At 37.8% G+C, this 23549-nt stretch overlaps 1 protein-coding gene across 2 annotated transcripts; it reads right to left on the bottom strand.

Annotated features, from left to right (window-relative positions):
- Window positions 1-1412: 1412 nt before the first annotated feature.
- Window positions 1413-22101, bottom strand: TIGAR (TP53 induced glycolysis regulatory phosphatase). Of its 2 annotated transcripts, none has more exons than XM_090273864.1 (6): window positions 21982-22101; window positions 13972-14009; window positions 9682-9803; window positions 6267-6344; window positions 3633-3743; window positions 1413-2755 (listed from the first exon to the last, which is right to left on the bottom strand). In XM_090273864.1, exons 1-6 carry the CDS (start codon window positions 22011-22013, stop codon window positions 2324-2326), a joined length of 813 nt encoding a protein of 270 aa, XP_090129990.1. In that variant the 5' UTR covers window positions 22014-22101; the 3' UTR covers window positions 1413-2323. The 2 variants fall into 2 exon arrangements, with proteins under 2 accessions (XP_090129990.1, XP_090129991.1); XM_090273865.1 differs by lacking the exon at window positions 21982-22101 and adding an exon at window positions 21718-21817.
- Between the last annotated feature and the right edge of the window lie 1448 nt (window positions 22102-23549).

The following is a 23549-nucleotide window of genomic DNA, read 5'->3' as shown; positions in this document are numbered from 1 at the left end:
GCACTGGGTGAAAAAGGTGAAACCCAGTTATAAAAAGTCATGGGGAGGTAAGGTACAGCGTGGAATATAGTCACCAGTACTGTAATAATTATGTATGGTGCCAGGTGAGCACTAGCCTTATTGGGGGGATCACTTCAGAAGTTATGTAAATGTCTAACCACTATGTTGTACACCTGAAACTAATATAATATTGTATGTCAACTGTAATTAAAAAATTAATTAAAAAAATATTAAAAAGTGCATGGTAAACATACATAAAAGGCAAGTAAACTAGAAGATATTTGCAATGTTACTCCTGCACTCTCTAAAAGAAAGCCAAAGAGCCCAGGGGGCACTCAGGCAAAGTATATTGGTGCTTTGCTAGTGAGGACGTCCTAATTGTCAATGCACACATGAAAAAAAAATCCCAGACCAATTAGCAATCACAGAAAAGCACATGAAAATAATATATTTTTCAGTCATCAGATAAACAAAATTTTGTCAAAGCAGTCAAGTGTTTACAAAGACGTGGAAAATAGGAGCATTTGAATACCGCTAGCAAGGCTGAAAAACAGAACGGTGAACAGCCATTCTGATACCCATTTAGCTCTTGTTGAATGGGAGATGCACATGTTTTACTGCACAGCACAAGAGATGCAAAAGGCTGTTCCCTGTAGCAGTTTCTATGGGGAAATGCTGAATATACCTAAATGTCTACTAATAGAGGAGAATAAATACACAAAAGTGCCATATTTATTCAAGAGAATACAGTGGTTATAAGTAAACAGATGTATACAAATCAACATAGAGCCCCAAGACATAATAAGAAAAAATAAAGGATACAGACAGCTTGAAGATATTTATGTACATTCTTAAAACACCAAAATAATACTGTTTCCTTATGACACCAGGTGGAAACGTAAAGAATGGATGAACGTATACACAGCCTCATTGTGGGGGTTGCCTCTGTAGAGTACAAGAGGACCCGGGACACAGAGAACTGGTTAAATAAGGACTTTGACTTACATCACAATCAGTTGATGTCTTAAAAATGGGGGATATTACTTCTGGATGATGGGAATGTATATATTATTATTTGTCCTTTTCAGTTGTTTCGTCAAATTTTCATTTGCAACGTACTTCCTCGGTGCTCAACCACACGCTCTTTCCAATACTGGCAGGAAAACGGCTGGTGCTAGACACACGGAGAAGAGCAGAATGCTCAAGCTCATGTGTGCCTTAAATGACATTCAAAGTAAACGTTGACTAGACATGATTTTACCCTTAACTGACAAACTTTAGTGTTTATTCTTTTATAAGTTGAGACTCAGAGCATTCATCAACATGCGAACTGAAAAGCAAACTACATGTAAAACACGTCTTCATTTAGATAAAGATTTTTGAGGGCCTAACCATATGTACAAAATTAAGTTAACCACAATCCCTTTTCTCCAGCGCCATCTGGTGGACAAGGGAGGCAACCTCATCTGTACCTTCCACACAAACCTCACGTTTGCAGTTATCAGAGTACCATGTTTTCCTCAATGAAGCACCCGCTTTCATCCTGAGGTTACTGTACAGTACACTAGTACCTGTTTACTTTCTTTAGAGCCTTCCTCAAACTAAACCCTTCTGCCTACAGATTATATAAGGAAGAACTTGATCTTTTCCTGCTCAGATTCCTTCTTTAAGGTTTTTAAATCAAGTGATGCTTTAACTTCTTCCTCACCAGTCCATTCTACAATACTAATTTGCATTTATTCACATTTTAGACCTTCTAGAGTGAATTCCAACAGTTGACTTCTATATTAAAAGTTAGTGTCTTTTGCTTTATATAAACTTATAATGGTAAACACTTTTCATTGAAAGGACTTTTAAAATATACCATATTGGCACTATAGATATGCAGTGGGAATTATAAATAGTTCTTCCTTCCAAGAACTGGATGGAGATAGAACAAAACATACAGTATCTTATCAAGAGTCAATAAAATAAACTAGATTTTTCAGACATTAGAGAAAAATATCAACATTAAAAAAAAAGAAAAAACAAAATAACCAGGTTTTAATCCCCCAATTTTCAATACTGAGTTCCTTCATTTACAAGCCAGAGATATAACTAAGCAGGGTGGTACAAATACTCTGGAAAATGCCAACTGTACTCAGACAGAACTCAATTCTAAACGGTTTTCCATTAGTGTTTTATGTGGCTATGATTCCATTCAAGCTTTGAAACCTGCTATAGTAGACAGCTTTTTAACTGTTTCCAATTCAGCAATAGCAGAAGATGAAAATAAATAAAGTCAAAGGCACTCCCTCCCTCAGAGGCTCCAAACTGCTAGATTTTAGCAACTTTCGGTCACTGCACTTAGATGATCCTGTAGGTTCATACAAACACACTGAACTGTTGGTTGGACTTCTCTTCCTTTCTCAAAGTTTATGATAAAAAGACTAATGCCTGTGTTGGGACTAACTGATATAAGTTCGGATTTGCTCACAGTTGCTGGTAAGGAACACTTAAGGTCAGTCAGAAAATAATTGAACAGGCTTCTCATGTAAGCACCATGACTCACAACTAAGACACTGGCTACTAATTCTGGAGCACTGCTGTCTGAATTAAATTTGGAGACACAGTTTTTTCCTAAAGGAAATATCTCTGCCAAAGAAGTTTCCAGGCAGTTGCTTGAAGTTCCTGAGGAAAACGGTTCTTTCTGACCTGCTTCCTTCAAGATCAGTTGACAAAGAAATTCAAAGAAGTCTATTCCACGCATCTTCACCTATAAGGAAAGAAAAGGTGAAATAAGTGACATTAACTGTCTTAAAACAGAAACATAAAACCTGATTGGATTTTTCTAATATGCCAGTGTAAGTACCGTATGAGCAGATGAAACGCTACATTTCTATTCATTCAATCAGTATTTCCATGGACATTAGTAAGGACCCACCATATTTCTGGAACTATGGAAGCACCTTGGGGACAAAGATGACTAAGGTGTGCAATTCCTAATTCCTGACTCAAAGCACTCAAGAGTCTGGTTAGGGAAGTCTGCAAGGCAACAGAAACTCACAAAATAGTATTAATGAGGTAACTACATCTGACACTTCATTTTACTTAGAACAACAAAGACAAAAAAAATAACTTTACTAAATTAATAGAAAGTCCTTACAAAAAAACTATGAAAATAATGAACAGTTGGAAAATCAGCAATAATATAATTCAAAAGCAGAACAGTCCAAAGAAATGCAAGCATGGTGAAGCTGTCAGCGCTAGAAAGGCCTCAGAGGCCTGAGGATGTCACGGCTTGAATGATCTTGCTGTCACTCTCCTTGAACATCAGACTTGCTGCACTGACTGCCACCGCCACTGCTGAAGTTACTGCTTCATGTTCCAAGAGCTTTCTTAACAGTAACATCAAATAACACACATCCTTTAAATCCACTATCAGCTATGACTGCTAACTTAACAGTCAATGAGAAAGCGAGGGTAGCTTAAAAATAAAAAAAAAGATATGCAGAGTTGTTTTGTTTATAAAACAACTTTCAAACTGCTTAGCTAAAATTTAGGAACATCTAATTTACAAAAAAAAAAAAAAAAGTCAGATTTCAGCCGCTGTAACATTGGCAAGTTCATCAGTGTGCCCCAGGGCTACATACCTGGTCTAAGGTCTCTCCTCCAGGTGGTGTGAACCCAGGGCTTTCTTCCCCAGCTGCTTTGGCCATTGCCCTTAGCTCACTCAGCCCTCTGCCTTCTGCAACCCCGTATTTCTGCAATGGTCCAATAAACAGAAGTGCCTCCGATGAATTTGCAATACAACAATTAAGTACAATCACCTCAGGAAGTGTGGTTTCCTTCTACTTACCTTATTATATCTCCTCTGAACTGATAATTCCCCACAACGATAATGGATTACTTGCATAACAAATATTGACTGAGAAAAATCATTATTTATGGTTTGTATTGATGAAACCAGAAGATTCTAACAATACCATCAAACAGAATCTAATAGTAAAATATTTTTTATAGGTGTATATGCACATTTTTTGCCAGGTGTTCTTACATCCTCAATTATATCTGGAGCAACCTCTATTACAAGGAGGAACATTAATAATCATCACTTGCTCTGTTTGTTCAAGAGTGGAAATATCCATTGGTTAAATATTCCAAACATTAAGCTGAAGCACATTAGGCATTAAGGCCAGAGCAGTGAAGGAGAGCAGGTGACACATGGCTTCCTGTCCCTTTGGAGATCGCAGTGTGGTGGGGACACTAACCTAGGAATAGTAGTGGGACAGTGCTGTGATGGAGAGAAATACCAGACAGAGACACATACAGACTTCTGATCTGGACTTGAGGATCAGAGAAGGCCAAAGCCTCAGGGTGAGTGAAAGTGAGCCAAGTTTTGGGAACAAGTATTCCAGACAAAGTGGGGACAGATTCAGAAGTTCAGCAAGGAAAGAGCACACGTTTGGGCAACTCCAAGACCCTTGAGACGCTTATGACCAGAACATGGGACTCCAGAGCCAGACAGCCTCAATTTCAATCCGAGCTCTGCCACAAACTAGCTCTGTGACCCTGAGCATGGGCTTGACCTTTGTGTGTCTTTGTTTCTGCACCTGTAAAATGGGGGCTAAAACATGATGTTTTTAAATCTTCACATCTGGTTGTTGTGAAGATTAATAAACTTGCAGTGCTTGGAACAGGATCAGAAAGCGGCAAGCACCATGGAAATGATCACTAAAATTATTATTACACTGGTCACCAAGCACAAGGGAAGAGGAAGGAGGCAGGTGGAGACAACAGGTCAGATGCCACAGCACATTGAGAGCTAGCCAGGTAAGAGCGTGGGCAACCTTTGAAGATAAGAGAAGTAAAAAACTGTTTTATACAGCTGTGTGGCAACCACATTTTCTGAAGATTACTCTGGCTTGCAGTGTGGACATCAGATTAGAAAAGAAAGTCCAGTGAAAACAGGAAAATCTAGGTGACGGTAAGTCATGTAGGTGACACAGATGACAGTGAACTGAAATAGGATGGCAACAGTGGGTTTGCAGAGCAATGAAGGATTCAAAACTAGAGGTAGAATTGACAAGACGCAGACAGATGTGCAGTGTCAGAGACAGTGAAGAATCAAGAATGAATGGTTCCAACAACTGGGTAAAGCAGGAGCCAGGGGGAGAGAGGAGTGCAGTCCCCTGAGCTGGAAGCAGCTGCGGGCATTCAAACAGAAATAAGCAGCAGGCGGTTTGATACAAATGAGTGTACCGTTCAGGTTAGAGATCTAAGCTAACAGTATCTATTTGGAAATCATCAGCTCATTAACTGAAACTATGAGAGGATGAAGTTACTCAGGGAGTGAGCTCAAAGAGGGAAGAGATGTCCCATCCTGATGGTAAATAATGCTTGCTACTACTGTGTGATAATAGAACTCAGAACATTTTTGTTTCACATTTGAGCACTGTTTCTTGGGCACAGAATGAGCCTTTCCAAGCAGCATTTATACTGGATGTATAGAACTATAACAGAGAACACATGCAAGTTATGAAAAGAAATTATTTAAATATGTGCTAGACAGCCCTGGCCCGGTGGCTCCGTTGGTTGGAGCATCGTCCTGTACACCAAAAGGTTGGGGTTCAATTCCCAGTCAGGGCACATACCTAGGTTCAGTCCCTGGTAGGAGTGCGTATGGGAGACAACCGATCGATGTTTCTCTCCCCACCCATTCCTTTCTCTAAAACCATTAAATGTATTTTTTAATTTTTTTAATGATGCCCTAGCCATTCTGTTACATTTCTGCCCAGATACAGAAGAAATCACAGAGCTGACAGGGACATTAACCAGCTTATAGGTCAGTATTACAGACCATAATAAATTCTTTTAGGAGACTTGGAGTGAAATCTCATATGTGAAGTTATTCTACAGCTTTAGCTAAATCACAGTTTCCGAAAGACTCATTTCTGGTATATAAAGTGGGCTATTTATGCTTAAAGTCGGGGAATAGAATCGGGAAGCTGAGGGAGAGCTTTTCCATTTTATTTTCAACTCCTCTGTACTGTGTTAAATTCTTATAAGTACATCTTGCTTTTATAATTTAAGATATATGTTATATGATTTTAATAATTAAATAAGGTACTATCTATGACAGTTTGTAACAGTGATTTGTTACATCACAGATTCTTAACAAATGTTAGCTCTTTCCATATCCCTAACAGGAATGAATTTTTAGCCATGTGATAACTTGAGGTGGTTACTGATAATTTATGGCAAAGAATAATACATAAGTTACTTACTCTTTCTCGAAGTCTTGAGTCATATTTTACTGTCATATCTTGGCAAAATTTACTCTTCTCCAAAATCCCATGCACAGTCTGGAAGATCAAAAGACAACTGTTTCTCTTCTCATAAAAATAATCATTCTGGCCAAAATGTCAAAATAATACATGCCTCCTTGGTGAATAAAAACGAACTAGAAATAATTTTTCTTTGCAAAATTTGCCTCTTTGTACTGCTCATCCTTTGTCTCTTCATGCCGTATTTTCAATACTTTCCTCTAACCTAACTTCTAAGTTCACAAGTCAGCAAATTACAGCCTACAGGCCGAATCCAGACTGTCACTTGTTTTTGTAAATAAAATTTTATTAGAACACAGCCAATTATGCATCGTTTGTGGCTTCTTTCAAAGTACAACAGTAGAGCTGAACAGCTGTGACAGAGACTATATAGTCCACAAAACTTAAAATATTTACTACCAGTTCTTTACAGAAAAGGTTCTAGTTCATTAATTCTCCATTCAGGTGTGTCTAAATTGATGTTAAATCCAACGAGTCTTAGTCTTAGTTTTATTTTCAGTTCTAGAATTTACACTTGATTTTTTTATAGCTTCCAGTTCTCTGCTAATATTCTTCATGTCTTTTATCTATGCATTAAATGATTATTTTGAAGTCTAAGTCTGATAACTCCCATTACCAGATAACTCCCATGGCTGTTTCTGATGCCTTTTGTTTATTTATTTTTGTACACATTTTCTTCTCATTGTGTGCCCAGTTATTTTTAATTGAGAAGAGATACTGCATTTGCAAAACCATAGAAATTAAGTCCACAACTATCATCACTGTTATATTGTCAATAGTTGTTTATATTTACCTAAACATTTAACAATTTGTTTGCTCATCAATCTTTTCTGAGACTCAGGTTTTCCTCCTGGAATTACTTTCCTTCTTCAGTTATCCTTTGAAAGTTCTTTACAGCCTATTTGTCTGAAATGTCCTCATTTCACACACACTCTAGAAAATGTTTGGCTGGGTATAAAAGTCTAGGTTAATCCTCTTGTGGTCCCAGTACTTCAAAGAAATTATTGTTACTGACAAATTTGTTGGTAGCCTAGTATAGGTCTTCAGTAGATGACATTTTTCCTTCTTATTCTTTGGAGTTTTGCAATTTTGTTATGATAAGTGCATATGTGGGCTTTTCTTTATCCTGACGGGGATTTGTTACACTTTCTGGATCTGATCATTTGTTACCTTCCAACAATTCTGTAGAATTATCAGCTTTGTTCCAAACAAAAACCTTTATTAAACTTTTTCTCCTGTGTTTTCTTATAGAAGTTTCATAAATTTAGCTTTAGATTAGTTCTATAATCAATCACAAGTTAATTTTTGTGTGTGTGTGAGGTAAGAGTCAAAGTTGACATTTTTTCATACGGATAGCTCAATGTTTCAGCATCTTTTATAGAAAATACTACCCTTTCAACCCTTGAATTACCCTGGCACCTTTGTCAAAACCCAATTAACCAAAAACACTCAAAAACAATTAACCATATAAGTGTGGTTCTATTTTAGGTCCCTCAACTTTTGCTTGAGAGTCTTTATTTCACCTAATTTTTCAAAGAATTTTCACTGGATATATATTTGGAAATGTTTTTAGTCATTATTTCCTCAAAATATTTGTTTTTATTCCTCATCCTCATCCCTCACCCCCACTTCCCTTTTGGGACTTCAACTACCTGTACATTAAATTGCTTGATATTATATTGTACTTCACTGAGACTTCATTTTTTCTTTTCTAGTCTTTTTTTCTTTTTCTAATTTTAGAATAGTGTTTCTATGTCTTCATGTTCACTGATCTTTTCTTCTACAGTGTCTATTCTGCTGTTAATTTCATTCATCCTGTGAAATTTTCATTTCAGAATACTGTATTTTTTTTCATCTCTAAAAGATAAATTTGGTTCTTTTGTTATATCTTCTATTTCTCTCATTATATTCCTCTAAGGATAGTTTAGCCTCATTTATTAAAGTGTGATCCTATGACAGTTCTACCATATGCTCTACGTATTCAATGAAATCTCTTTACTTCAGCTGATAGGAACTCAAACTGATTTCCCAAACCCCGTGAACTCTAGGAATTGTTCAGCTTATAATTCCCCAGCAATTGCTCTCTCCCCTGAAGTTGTGTTTGGCCGGGCCTCATGCAGTTTCACCCTACATGTGTGCAGACTAATAGTCCACCAAAGATTTAAGGGGATCCCTATACATATATCTAGAGTTCTTTCTCCATGCAGCTCTCTCTTCCAGTAATCTGCCTCACACATTTTAGTTATTTAACCTTCCCCAATTCTAAGCTATATCTCATAGTTGGGCTCTTTTTCGCTTCTCCTACTGGATTCTGGAAACTGTTTTGGTAGAAAATCCAGGCCAATCCTAGGGCTCAGCTCATTTGTTTCACCTCATTTGAGGATCATAAACCCACAGTGCCTGAAGTCCAGTATCTGAAAATAGTGCTTGACAAATTTTGCTGTTTTCTAGTTGTTTATCAGGGAAGGCTAAATTCCAACCCTGCTATTCCCTCATAGTTGTCAAAAATTTTTCCTTCCATTGAGCCTTTAGAAGTTGCTTTGATTCTGTTTTAAATCTCCGGGTTTTTTTTTTTGTTTTTTTTTTCAGAGAGAGGGGGATGGAGAGAGAAAAAGAGGGAGAGAAACATCCATGTGTGGTTGCCTCTCATGCGCCCCCAACTGGGAACCTGGCCCGCAACTCAGGCATGTGCCCTGACTGGGAATCAAACCGGCAACCTTTTGGTTCACAGGCCAGTGCTCAATCCACTGAGCCACACAGCCAGGGCTCTCTGGGTTTTTTTTTTTTTTTTTTTTTTTTTTAACATCACCGTGTGGTTGCCTCTCACTCGCGCCCCCAACTGGGGACCTGACGTGCAACCGAGTCATGTGCCCTGACTGGGAATCGAACCAGCGACACTTGGCTTGCAGGCCGATGTTCCATCCACTGAGCCACAGCAGCCAGAGCTTTGGCGGTATTTTTATAGTTAATCTATTTCCTAAAGATATTTAAGATATTTCAAAAATGTCTTCTATTTCTTGGCAGTAACATTGTTTTATTTAACTGTATCTAGTAATTCCAATATCTGATGTTTTTGTGAGTTTAATTCGCCTATCAATTGTTTCTTCTGGCCCTCTCTCTCAAGACACTTTGTCTTTTGGTTTCTTTGTATATATTTTGTTAGATTTTTTTTTTTTTTCAAGCAATTCTAGTTTGAAAATTACCAAAATGAAATAAAGTAAAATGAAAAAAAAAAGTTCTATCAAAGGAGAGGGGAAGATTGTGTGTGTTTTAATTCCCTACAGATCCTGGCAACAGATTTTTCAAGGTTACAACTGGTGAAACTCATCAGCCTAAACCTTGACTCTAAACTTACCTGCTTTGTCCTAATGAGATCACTGGAGAAAACATGAGTGAACTTCACATTATTTAGAAAATTTCCAGCAGCAGCTGCTTGTTTAAATCCAGTTTCTGAAAGAGGCTCATCTACTCCTTGTCCTGTGATATTAAGAGAAGTAACAATACCATTCAAAAATATACATAAGGTATACAAATTAAATCACATGTAAGACTATAAATCAGTGGTTCTCAACCTTCCTAATGCCGCGACCCTTTAATACAGTTCATCGTGTTGTGGTGACCCCCAACCATAAAATTGTTTTCGTTGCTACTTCATAACTGTAATTTTGCTTCTGTTATGAATCGTAATGTAAATATCTGATATGCAGGATGTATTTTCATTGTTACAAACTGAACATAATTAAAGCATAGCGATTAATCACAAAAACAATATGTAATCATATATGTGTTTTCCGATGGTCTTAGGCGACCCCTGTGAAAGGGTCGTTCGACCTCCAAAGGGGTCGCGATGCACAGGTTGAGAACCGCTGCTATAAATGCATTTGTTTATATTTTATTGAGTTATTTATTTGGGTACTTTTCCATATAACTTTTCAGAGAACTGACAAGTAAAATTAAGCTATAATACAGTATAGAAGGCTCAAGTAATCAAATTCTCCCAAAAGAATTATTGCACAATGGGAATTGGATAATAACGAAAATTCAACTATCTCAAGCTTTCCACTTTTTCACATTTTCCATCCCTTTATTAGCTATAGTTTATTAATGCTGGCTCTGATCTTATGTTCTTAACTCAGGTGTTATATTTGGGTGGTAGGATCATCACCTAAGAAAGTTTTTCCTTCTATCTCCATTGCCCAAATGTTCCGTATTATTTCCCCCCCCCTTCCTCCCTCCCTCCCCTCCCTTTCCTTTCTTCCTTTTCATTTAAAAAATACTTTGGAACCTCTATTTACAGAAGAAAGGCTTATTAGGTCCTCTGAAGGTTTATCCTGCTACAAAACAACTGAGAGAGAGAGAGAAGGAGAGAGGGAGAGAGAGAAAGAGAGAATGTGTGCATGTGTGTGCCGCATTCCTGGGCTCACAGAATATAAGGAAAATCTCCAAGAGACAAAGCAAAGCAACCAAAAACCTTGAGCTGAAACCCAAATATTACAAGGATCCTGTAAGGAGGCTAAAGTATTGTAGTTTCAGGTCAGTGGTAAAATTAAATGCAAATCCTCTTCAAAGCTAACCATTCTCAATAAAGGATAACAAGTTTTCTACTAATTTAGAGCAAATAATTTAGTCAGAGACTTAACACACAAGAAATTTATCCACCATGAATGTAAATCACAGGAAAAGTAAGTAACAGATTTAGAACCAGTAACACTTCTGACATTGAAATCATAAAATACAGACTATAGAATAACAAAGGCAGAATCACAAAAATAAGCAAATAACATGAACTCTTTGAAACTACCAGACAGCTTTCTAAAATAGATCTTTTAATAATGAAAAATAGAATTTCTGAAGGAGAAAATAATTTCCTCAATGGATAAAGGGAGATCCAGGTGCAGGGAGGCTTAATAACTCAAAGACAGGTCTGAAATCATTACCCAGAATGCAGCATGGATACAGATGGAACATATCTCTGATGTATTAGAGACATAACAGGAAGAATGAGAATTCCCAATGTGCATTTAATTGGCACTTCAGAAAGAGAAGAAAAAAACGAAGGAGAAAAGATGAAGAGATAATGATTGAGAATTATCCAAAAATCTACAGATAATGGAAACACAATGCACATCAAGCAGGAGAAATATATTTTTAAATCCCTCATAGATATATTAAGATAAACAGTAGAATACCAAAAGCAGTTTTAGAGAAAGACAAATTACCTACCAAGGAACACCATTTGGCTGAGAGAAGACTTCTTACAGAAATAAAAGTCAAAAGCAACAGAATAATATCTCCCAAGTGCTAAGAGCACTGTCAGTCTAAAATTATCTAGACTAAAAGCTATTAAATAGTATAAAAACAGAATTGTCCAGAATAGAAACAATCTGCACTAGGGGAACTTTCAAATATGGGAGGGGGAGTTAGGGGGTGGAGGGACTGAGCCAAAGAAAAGGACTCACGGACATGGACAGCAGTGTGGTGACTGCAGGAGGGGGAAAGGGTATAAGGGGGTTAAATGGTAATGGGAAAAAATACAATAAAAAATTTTTAAAAGATACCTCAGGAATGAAGGTCTGGGATACAAAAGAAATGATAAGAGGAACTGGTAAATATATATGTAGATCTATATAAACATTGTCTGAATAACAAATTAAATAATAACAGCTATGTCCTGTGGTTTAAAAGGATAGGATTAAGATATTAAACAAAAGTATCAGAAGCTCTTTGTATTTTTCAAGAGATGGGATATTAATCTTATACTTTATTAGGTATGATTGGTAAAAATTTCAAGAACAATTTTAACCACTAAAAGAATAGAAATGGTTTATCATTTCAAAGCCAGTAGGGAAGGTAAGAAGGGGTTAGATAAGGAAAAGAAAAACAAGCACTTAAGAAGTAAAAGCAAGTGAAAAAAATAAAAATAAAAACAACAAAAGTAAAACTAGAAAAGGAAAGGAGACGAGAACACCCAAGGAAAAAAGCCAAACATACCAGTAACCAGAATAAAAGTAAACAGACTACTCTTGCCAATTAAAAGGCAGATCGTATTTTTTAAAAGAATCAAAATCATTATCCAGTATTTATGAAGTAATAACACTTAAGACATAGAAAGGTTAAAAGGAAAGGAATGGAAAAATATATAGCAGACAGATTACAACCCCAGAATAGCTGGAGCAGCTGTGTAACACTCAGAAATGCAGGACTTTATGACAGAGGTCTTAATAAGGACTGTGAAGATCACTATAAGTAATCAGTGATCCAATTCATGAGGAATATAAAACAATTTTTAAACTGTTATGTGTCTAATAAGAATTGGCCATCATAGTCAGAAATTTAACATACCTCATTCATAAGTTGATATTTAGATCATGCAGGCAAATTAGTAAATTTCAAGGTTGATTATTTGATATCAAACTCCAAACCCAACGATTAGAAAACATAGATTTTTCTCAAGCATACAATGGTAGATTTTTAAAAACCAACCATGTTAAATTTCAAAGAAGTATTGCCAGGTAAACCAGACCGTCAGAACGCAAGCCATCACACTGGAAGCCAATCATAAACAATGAAGCATGACAACAAAGCTAGTCCTGTCATTGGGAAATTTAGTAAACAGTTCCAAAGAACTCAGAGGTCAACAAAGAAGTCATAATGGAAATTAAAGATACTTGCTGCTGAATACATACCAAAATTGTAGGTATGCAACTAAAATAGTACTTAAATATATATAAGCCTGGAATGCTTAAAAAAGAAAAAGGAGGCCATAACTTCAAGAACTAAGTATCTAACTTACGAAATTAGAAAAACAACACAAAAGAAACTGAAAAAAAGAAGTATGAACACAAAACCTTATATTCATGGTCCACTGCTGACTTGTAATAAAATGAAACAAGTGAATAGCACTAAAGGACAAGGTGGTCAGGGACATGAGTCCAAAGAATAACTTGGGATGGACACAAGAATTGGAAAACAAAGGTCCATTTAATTATCAGACTAGAATCGAGCAGAGGGAGTTAGGCAGACTGGGTATGAAGATCAGTTTCTGCCAACCCCAATGTCCCTAACAAAAAAAATAAAATAAAATGCTTTTATAATCACAGCACAGAAATAGCCTGTCTAGCTGAAAGTTCACCAAAATATTTCTTAAAGGCCAGACTAGCCAGATCATAGGGAGATTAAAAAGATCTGGACCCAAATTAACACAAGGGAGGGAGGATCTGTTCAGAATCAAGTAAGCATCCCATGAGAGAACAGTTCTTTTTTTTAATCCTCTTTGTTACTACTAAAATTAAAATAGCTCAGCAGAAAAATACCATTAACATTAGCCAGTAACTTTATGGCCCCAAATATAAAATCACATTAAATCCCAGCAGTTTTATTTTAAGACGGTTTAATCAGCTGCCTGGGCCACTTAAAAGCTACCCAGAGGCAACGTGGAGAACTGTGCTTCACATCCAGTTCACCTAAGAGTACTCTTGGTCACCACCTACCCTGGTCATATTTCTATGACAAAGATGCCTGATTTTACTATAATCCCAACTAACAACACAGGCCTGCCCCCAGTCCACCCTGCCCCACCAGGCCTGATGAACTCACATATCACATGAACACTAAAGGAGAGAGGGAAAAATAATAATATACCAACCTTGAATTATTTTCTCCTTGTTTAATCTTGTTTGTCCACTAAAGTAGAGAGGGTGGGAAAAAAACCTTTATTACCAAATTAGGTTATTTTTAAGATGAGAAAAAAAAATCAGCAATGAAAGGTAATGATATCCATAAAGACAGCATATGTAAAACTATGTAACACACTTCATAATATAACCTGTAAAATTTATTCTAAATTAATATCTGCAATCATTTAATGTACTTAATTGGTAAGCTAAGAATTTCACACTTCCCAAATTAAAATGTATAGATCACGAATCAATCTTAAGTGAATTGTAGGTGGGAAATAAATGTATATGTATATATCTTTTCTGTTAAATATTCTTGTTAAAATAAGTATGTTGACCAAAATGATTTTCACAGGCAACAGGACCCAAAGAGGAAAGTCAGTCTGTCCACTGCTGAGCATCCACTGCTGAATGGAATAAGCAAATGAATGGAGAAGGAATGAAGCACACAGACCTTCAGACCCCCGCTGCCTCCTAAGTCCTAGGTCTTCTCAAGCTGTTCCACTTTGTAGTGCTGACTACTATCTTGCAGACCATGCTGAAGAACTGAGGTTTGGGTAATACATTTTTAAGAATTAAAAAAACAAAACAAGTCAATTTTGAAGCAACCAAAAGGGTGAAAGGACTGGAAACTGTCACAAAATAAGTCAATTGAGGCTGGAGGGGGAAGAATGCAGGGTTACTAGGACAACACTGAATGAAAGGGTAGAACTACAGTTAAAGCCATCATCAAATACACAGAAAGCTATCAAGAATTCAGCTGAAACTTCCTTGAGCTCCTTCCATGTGCTAAGTACTGTCTCACACTGGGGACATGGACATGTTCGGTGGCTGCCCTTGAGAAAGGAACTGGCTTGTTCTGTGTGAGCACTGGACTAGAATTGGGCATGCGTGGTAAAAAGAGTAAACAGGTTTCTTCAGAACAAATTTTCTCATTCAGAATCCAATGTCTACAGCCCCTATTTATATCCTTACGTCAATGAGAAGTGGAAATCTTTGAAGTAAACTTCCTTGCCATATATCAGGCTATGGAACAAAACTGATGTGGCTCTACAAGCTGCGATGAGCTCAAGTGCTTCGGTCCTTCCTCTGTGAAATGAGGACATTAACATCTATCTCACATGACTCTTTGTGATAACTGAGAGAATACAGTTAAAATGTTTAGAATACTGCTTAGCTTTCAGTAAGCATGCACAAGTTATAAAAGCATTATAAGCTTGGACAGAGCTTTACAGAAATCAAATATTTAACTTAATGCATTTCTCTCAGCTTTTAAAAACTGAAGTAAACAATAAAAACAAATGAAGCCAACACCCATATGACATCCCCCTCCCATGTTAACAGATCGCTGTGACCCTCCTAGACCCTTTTCCAATCACAATGTCCTCCCACCCCCAGGGGATCCATTACCTGAAGGTTTGAATGTTCATTTATTTGCCTGTCTTCATCGCTTTCTCACCCACGTAGGGCATAGGTTAGTTTAGCTGTTGTTGAACTTTATAATGAATTGCTTCTTACTATATGGTGTTTTCTGCATGTTGCTTGTGTTCTACATTTTGTGAGATACATCAATGTTATGGAATGTGGCTGTACTCCTTACATTCTCATTACTGTATTAATACTCCACTGTAAGGATTTGCCACCATCTATTTATACGATCTATTGTTGATAGATATTTAGAGCATTTCCAGTTTGGGGTTATGCTGCTATGAATAACCTTGTACACAGTGCATCAGATCCTCTAGGGCAGTGGTTCTCAAAGCGTGGTCCCTGGACCAGCATCACTGGCATCGCCTGGAAACTTGTGGAGGATGCAGTCTCGGACCCCAGGCCCCACCCAGACACTGAATCAGAAATTCAGAGGTTGGGACCAATAAATCTGTTTTAATAAACCCACCAAGTGATTCTGATGCATGCTTATGTTTAAGAGCTACTCAAGGATAAGCAAAAAGCTCTTTTTGTAAACAAAGTTTTATTGGAATACAGTCACCCCCATTTATTTGTATATTGTTATGGCTAATTTCACACTATAACAGGAGCTGAGCAGTTCAAGCAGACTGTATAGCCCACAAAGTCTAAACTATTTACTATCTGGTCCTTTAATATAGGTTTGCTCACCCATGCCTAGAGATAATATACCTACTACTAGAATTGCTAGGCCACGGAGTATGCAAATATTCAGTTTCTCCGAGTGGTTATACCCATTTATACCACTCAGCAGTGTTCCACATCCTCATCACCACTTACTAATGCAAGAGCTCTCCATTTGTGCCAATCTGACACATAAGCGGTTTATCTCACCATGACTTTAATTTGCACTTTCTTGTTACTATGAAGGCTGATAACTCCCACTTTGTTTTAAATGAAGCACTACTTTAAAAAAGAAAAGGGGAGGGGAGGGAGAAAATCACCCATGGGACTAAGCTACTCAGATCCGGAATCCAGAAAGGAACTCCATCAGATCTTAAAGACAGAATCACAGACTTAACCTTGTCCATTATTTAGAAAATAGTTACCAACCTCCACCAGAAGCAGTGATTCTTAAAGTGGAGTGTGCATATACTGGAACCCCCTGACGGGCATTCTGATGAATCTGGCGAATACGTGCTCTTTCTTCAGGACCCAACACAGGCAGCCAGCTCTTCAGGTAGCCTTCCTTCCCAGCCCCATTCCCCACCTACCATCCCATTTAAATGTCCCATCTCCGTGCTGCCATTTTACCTCTGCACGACTAATTTATCATCTGTATGCTAAGTAACTTTGTGTGTGTCCACGGGGCTCTAGTTCCTTAAAGGCACAGCCAGAGGCTGTATCACCCTAATATGGAGAAAATCTTGGAAAATAACAGAACCTCAGTGTATGTACTCTGCCTATGGAGAGTCATCTGGAAATACCCATGAAAAGAAAAAATCCATTTGCACTTTGACCCAGCAAGCCTATTACTGAACCTGCATTCATCCATATTTAAAAGAATACTTGTTATAGTATTATTTCTAATAGCAAAAGATGCTAAATAAACTACATGTCCATTAACAGGGAACTGGTTACATTAACAAATAAACAGTGGTCTATCTACATAATGGAACACTTTGTAACTGTGTCCCCTAAAAAGAGAGAGACTGTATGTAAAGATATGGAAATGTCACCAACATATAGCATTAAGTAGAACAAGGTGCAGATTTTTAAAATCCACCTTTTTAGCAAGGAGGGAAATAAGAATAAACATTTGGATATGTACACAGAAACACTGGAAGGATACACAAAAGAACTAATAAATGTGGTCACCTATGGGGTAAGCAGAACAGGAAAACTAGAAAGAACTGTTTTGTTTCTAAATATTTCAATTTATTTATTTTTTAAATATATGACAAGTAAAGGAATTACACAGAACTATTTACTACTGATTTACCATTATCATCATTGTTATTAATATCAATGAAAGATTTCTTATACTCTAAAATTCTCTCAGAATCTTTTGAAATGGATGTGAAAAAGAATAGTAACCATTTAGATGAATAAAGCATCCAGGGAAATGATAAGCAAACTGTCATTTCTAATACAGAAAATGGTTCTCAAACATTGGATTCACTTCCTGTCTCAGCCTCATAATCTTGCTGAGACCAAGAATGAAAGAACTGCTATTTAAACACAAGCTACATTCTCTTTAGACAGTGGCTTTGTAGCCAAATTCCATTTCCAGCAAAATTCAAAGCCCCTCCATCCCATATTTACTTTTATATAGGAACATTAAAAGGTTTTGCTGACTTTATGTGGATCACAAACTCTCTTACTCATTTTATGAATTTTAAGTCAAGAGTAAGGAAACTTTTAAATTGCCAGTTCATGTCTCAACAAAAACACACAAATTCAGCAAAAATGATAACTTTTTGTATGCTTGCTGAAAAGGCAGCTCAAGATTTTAATTTAATCTCAGTAGCTGATTTGATTAAAAAAAAATTACATCATCAAAACGACATCATACAAAAAATGGAATCTCAAGTACTTTGATAGTTTTGTAATGACACTGCCCCACCATCTAACATTTTTAGCGAAAGGAGAAAAAACAGCACTGATATAATGAAGGATTTCACTTAGCTATAAATCAGTAGAGACTGCTACAGACATTACAGCTTACTTGACAATCAGCGGCATTCTATAGATCATTTCTGCCTTCAAATCACTTTATAAATATAACATAGTAGGAATCTAGAAAGAGAATCTTCTTCTATAAATATTCCTAAGTATTTAGGTTTACAGCTTTTACTAGCTTTATCAAGAGGTCTGTATAAATCCTTAAAGCAACCGTTTAAAGTTAGTTTTGGGAGTGGGAAAGAAAAGGAGGTGGCTAAAATAGTTTTACTATTAATCTACTTCCTTTAACCACAGTGTGACTTGTGATAGAGGCGGAAAAGGTGAAGGGAGCTGAAAGGTCAGAGGAATATATTTTGAAGGAGTCAGGAATAACACCACTCATTTTCAAAATCTGCAGTGTGATCCATTTCCAAAACACAACACCCGACTCTGCAGGAATCCAAATGCTTCTGCCAAGAAGTGAAGTCTTATGACCAGACATTTATAGGCCCTACAAATAGGCATCTTTCATTTTGTATATTACACTGTTCTTCACTTAAAAAAAGGTATTTAATTTTATTAGTTCTGGTTTATATTCTATGGCATTTCTTCAGAAATCATACAGAAAGCTTAAATTCCCAAGCATAACCTTTTAAAGAATTCAATTCAACAGTCAAGCACACAGTGTACGACAGAGATAAATCACGGGAAATGAGTGTACATTTAGGGCAAGTTTTCAAAATAGATATGCTTTAGCACACATGGGAACATAAAGCTTCACCTGATACTTAATCATGAATACAGCTTTACCCTAATTCCTCTACACCAATTAATTCATTTGAAAACACAGAAAATTTCAAGGCTGAGTGACATGGAGACTTACCCTAGATGTGTGAGGGGGAAAAGAACGTAATACCCAATTCACGATATACTTTTGCTATTCAGATTACTCTTAGGAGCAAAGGCTAGAAGCAGCCCCACCCCCAGGAAACAAATATCACAGTAACATAACAATTATATGTTACCTTTATAGAAATTTACAGATGATTTAATATTTATTTCTGCTTGTTTTTTAAAGACCAGAACAATGATTTAGCACTCCACGAAAAGTTAACTGATGCTAGAGGTAGAGTAAGAAAAACATCAGTTTTGTTATAACTTTACTGATCCATCATCTTTAAGTCATTAAAGTGAATTAAATTTAGTTTGTAAAAAAAAAAAAAAAAAGCTAAGTTTTAAGAGCTAGTTAAAAATGGGAGTGAAGTGGATGGTCTGCAGGCAACTGATTGCAAACAGCTACAAATAACATTTCAAGGAATCTAGGGCCTTCGGTCTATTGTATAGGTGATGGAAATGCCAACACATACTGGCATTTTCAACAATGCTGTGCTATAAAATCATGAGAAGTTACAGTTTAATAATATTAGTAGACTTACAGTATGAAATCTTGGGCATTCTATTCCAAAAATGATACACAAGGTACTTTCATTACCAAGTATGATGAAGAAAGGTAAACACACATACAGTAGCAGCACGAGATTCAAAGGATTTGATAGAACTTAAAGAAATTGCTTTTTTAAAGTTTTCTTGTATTAGCTGAAGAGGCACTGTTCAATAAAATTATCCAACTCAAAGAATATTGATCATGCCATCAGTTTCAAAATGTTTGACTATCTTATAGTTACACAGAATTAGGTAACAGAAAACGCAAGTGCCCATTCCCAATAATATGCTAAATGATCCAATCTTGCTGATTCCAATAAGAGTTATTATATTTAACTATGGTGATTATCAATCAAGTTTGAAATCACTTCTTTTCCTGAAAGAATCGTCCCTTTTTAGCTTTGAAAATTCTGAAGGAGAAAAGAAAGATGGTCCAGACAGGGAAGCAGCTTTCCATAATCCTAGTGATTGTTTCAACACGTCATTCCACTTTGCCACAAATAAAACAGAACAAAGCAAACTATTCTTATAATTATTCACAATTATATTAAGAGAAATAAAAAGTAGCCTCTAAAATGCATGATAATATTCAAGCAATCTACAAACACTAGTCTTTAACTCAATAAAATACGATGCAGAAGAGTACAGTGAGTAAGAGCATGGGCTGCAGAATCACGCTGCTTCAGTTCAAACCCTGCCTCCCAACCTACCAGGTGACCTTAAACAAATCACTTGCCCTCTGGGTCTCAGTTCCTTATCTGCAATTTGAGGAGCAGTCCTCACCTCACTGGATTGTTGTCAGAATTTAATGACAACAGTGTCTGACATAATTTATTAAGACAGGTTTAAACTGGTTTCTGTGGAAATCCTGTGAGGAGTCAGTTAAAAAAACCAAGCCTTTTCTTAAGAATCAAGGTTGGGAAAAATTCCACATTGGTATAACTATTGTTTATTAAGGATCTAAATAGGGATCACCACCTGATTTTTCAAGAGGTGTATTTAACGCAGACTTCCTCCAACTTCTGAATTTCAATTCTATGCCAGACACTGTGCTGGCCGGGTCAGAACAGCCAGAAAATGCCCTAACATTGGAAGAATCAGGCCTCTAGTCCCTGTTCTGCTACTGATTAACGTATGAGCTTACACAGGTCATAAAATGGTGGTAAAGCATTCTATAAATGAAGAGGGCAGAGAAGAGATAAAGGAGAATTCGAATTCTAGTTTAGTCGTTAAAATCCTGTGAATCCTAAAGGTACAATTTCAGATGATTCCCAAGATTATCTTCCTGTAAAAGAAGAACAGGACAGAACACAGAGCAGTTAAAGTCGGCTTGACAAGGTTAAATCATATTCATGTTCCTTGTAAACTTCATAAAGTAAAAAATGACGTCTTATTTATCTTTGTAACCCAGTCCACTATCACATAGTCCCTACTCAAAGTGCTGCTCTGATAAACTATTCATACATATTTGAGGATTAATTGCATTTTTATTAGAGCTGTCCTTATAGAAAGAGAAGATATTTAATTCTCAGATATATTTCTTCCCCACTATTGTGCTATGCACTTTACTTTGCTCCCACTTAATTCTCACACTAACCCAGTGAGGAAGGTACTATTATTATCCTCGTTTTATATATCAAGAAACTGAGGTCGAAAAGATTAAGTCAGCAGAAGACCAGGTTGCAAGGCTTGGAGCTGAGCCCCGATTCTTACCCGAGGTCTATCTTGCTTGAAAAATCTGTACTCTTAACCACCCTGAATTTCACTTCCCATTAACAGTCGGCAAATAAGTGTTGAGAAGAGAAAAGATAGAGACATAAAGACATATCAGCATTTAGCTCCGTGTAATGTTATGACGAAAATTAGTTTGGGGTGATGCGGTCGGCTGAGATGAGGGCGGGACCCCTTTTTTCTCTTTCAGTAATGTAGCCTCTCGAGAGAAGAAATAAGGCTTAGATACATGTCGGTGGGGCCGACTGCCCTGCCAAACAGCGGGAAACAAGGGAGAACTGCAGAGACGGAGAGAGGTGGATAGGGGAAGCCAGCCAGCATCAAAAATATCAGCCTCAGACTGGCTATTCCGCAGTTTTCGCGATTTGCAGGGAACCAAAAAGGCGCACAGAGAAGTCTGGTGACAAGGCTGTCTTTCTTCAGCTGCAGCTCCGTCACCAAGTGGCTGGGAACCTCGACCATTTACTTACCCAGACCTCACTCTCCCCATTTGCAACGCGGGACAGATGATATTAACACCTGTCTCCCTGGCTCAGCGCGGCTGCGGGGAAGGAGGAGTCGAAACGAAATAGCAATTACGAAAACAGCTAGAAAATCGCCCGTCCAAGCCAACTCTCCGTGGGGTGAGCAAGCAGGAAGAAGAGAAGGGATGACAGATCAAAGGTCCCTTCACCTACTCCAAAACACCCTTAGTGACGAAGAGGGGAAGGTACCCCTGCGATAGCAATACTCACTGCCGGACAACCACCAGAGCGAAGCGCGTCATTGCATGCGCCCCCTGCACCGCACAGCGCCGCTTCTCCGCACTGCGGGTCCACCTCGCCCACACCACTTCCGCCAAACCCAGCGCGCGCCGGCTCCGCTGCCACAGGCCGAGGCGGCCTCCTGCGTCATCTCCAGAAGACCAATCAGGACGCTGAGAAGCCGGCAGGTCTAAGGAGACTGGTGAGAGCTGAGGCCCCGCCCAGGGCCGTGGCGCTTGCGCCCCTGCGCGCGGGCCTGTGATTGGCGCGCGGCAGGTGCGTGCCGGGCCCTCCCTGCTGGTATCCTGCAGGCACAGTTTAGATAAGGGAACCACCGCTCAGATTTGGGGTCGATCTGATTTGAGGCTGGAATGCAGCCAAATAGTGGGTATGTATATATAGCTCCAGACAAATTGGGTCATATGAGGTTTAGCTGTCCAGCCCGAACACGAAAGCTGTGGGGTCAGCAAGGTCTGTGGACACAGACCACCCAGTTTCAGCCCCTAACTCCGCCTTGACGGGCATGCTTCTGAGCAAACTGCAGTCAGGCTCTTTTGAGCCGTGTTCTGTACTAGGCCTCATCCTTGGCCGGCTGAGCGCATTTTCCCAAAGAATCCTGCGAAGCTAGCTTACCGAGAATTCCTTTCCCCTTGGTATCTAACTTCCTGTTCTTCCACTCTTGATTTCAAATCAAGCTCCTCTTCTGTTGACCCTTGATATCTAACCAAGTTCTTCTTAGGAATTTTCCATTCCAACCCTCACCCTGGCCCCCTGGCTATAAATCTGCTGTGTTCCCTGTTATATCGAAGTTGAACACAGACTCTTTCACCCATAACAATAGTCTTGACCTCTACTGCGGTCGTCTTGATTAGAGTCTTCCCCACTCCTGCTTTTTAAAAAAAAGCATCTCGTGAGTAAATTCTCTTTAACAGCCTTCAGGGACTTGAGAAGTTCCTTAACCTCTTGAACCCTTAATTGCATGAGAGGTAAAATGGGATAACAGGAGCCATGACACAGGTAAAGCCTGACAATGTTCGCTTTACATTGGTAAAGCTTTATAAAATGATCTTCACATTGTCTTTATGCATTATTTTACCTAAATCCTCATATTTATTAATGCATTTGGTTCATTAAATCCTCAATGAATTACAAGAAGTTGGGTTTAGAGAACTTCAGAGAAGCAAGGCACACATTTCAAAACAATTTCACATTTACAGTCCCATTTGGCCCTCTGAACAACTCTGAGACAGACAGGATAGACCATATTATCTTCATTTAAAAAATGAGAAATCTAGCCAAGAGAAATTAGTCAATTTGTCTAAGCTCACATAGGACTAATTCAGAGATTTTTAAACCTACCTGCACGTTTGAACTGTTTAGGACATTTTGAATTCCAGGCTACAACCTAGAGAAAAATTAAATCTGAACCTCTGTGGGAGGGACCAGGCATTAGCAATTTTTAAAATCTTATCTGTTTCTAATATATGATGGCCATTTTAAAGGTCTAGTGTTTAAAGCAGTACTTCTCAAACTTCAAAGTACACACATATCACCTAGGG

The sequence above is a fragment of the Furipterus horrens genome, unplaced genomic scaffold (genome assembly GCF_987537825.1).
Source record: "Furipterus horrens unplaced genomic scaffold, mFurHor1.1.pri manual_scaffold_4, whole genome shotgun sequence".
In the NCBI taxonomy this organism is placed as follows: Eukaryota; Metazoa; Chordata; class Mammalia; order Chiroptera; family Furipteridae; genus Furipterus; species Furipterus horrens.
The sequence above is the reverse complement of the archived record's forward strand: the minus strand, read 5'-3'. Positions and strand labels throughout refer to the sequence as shown.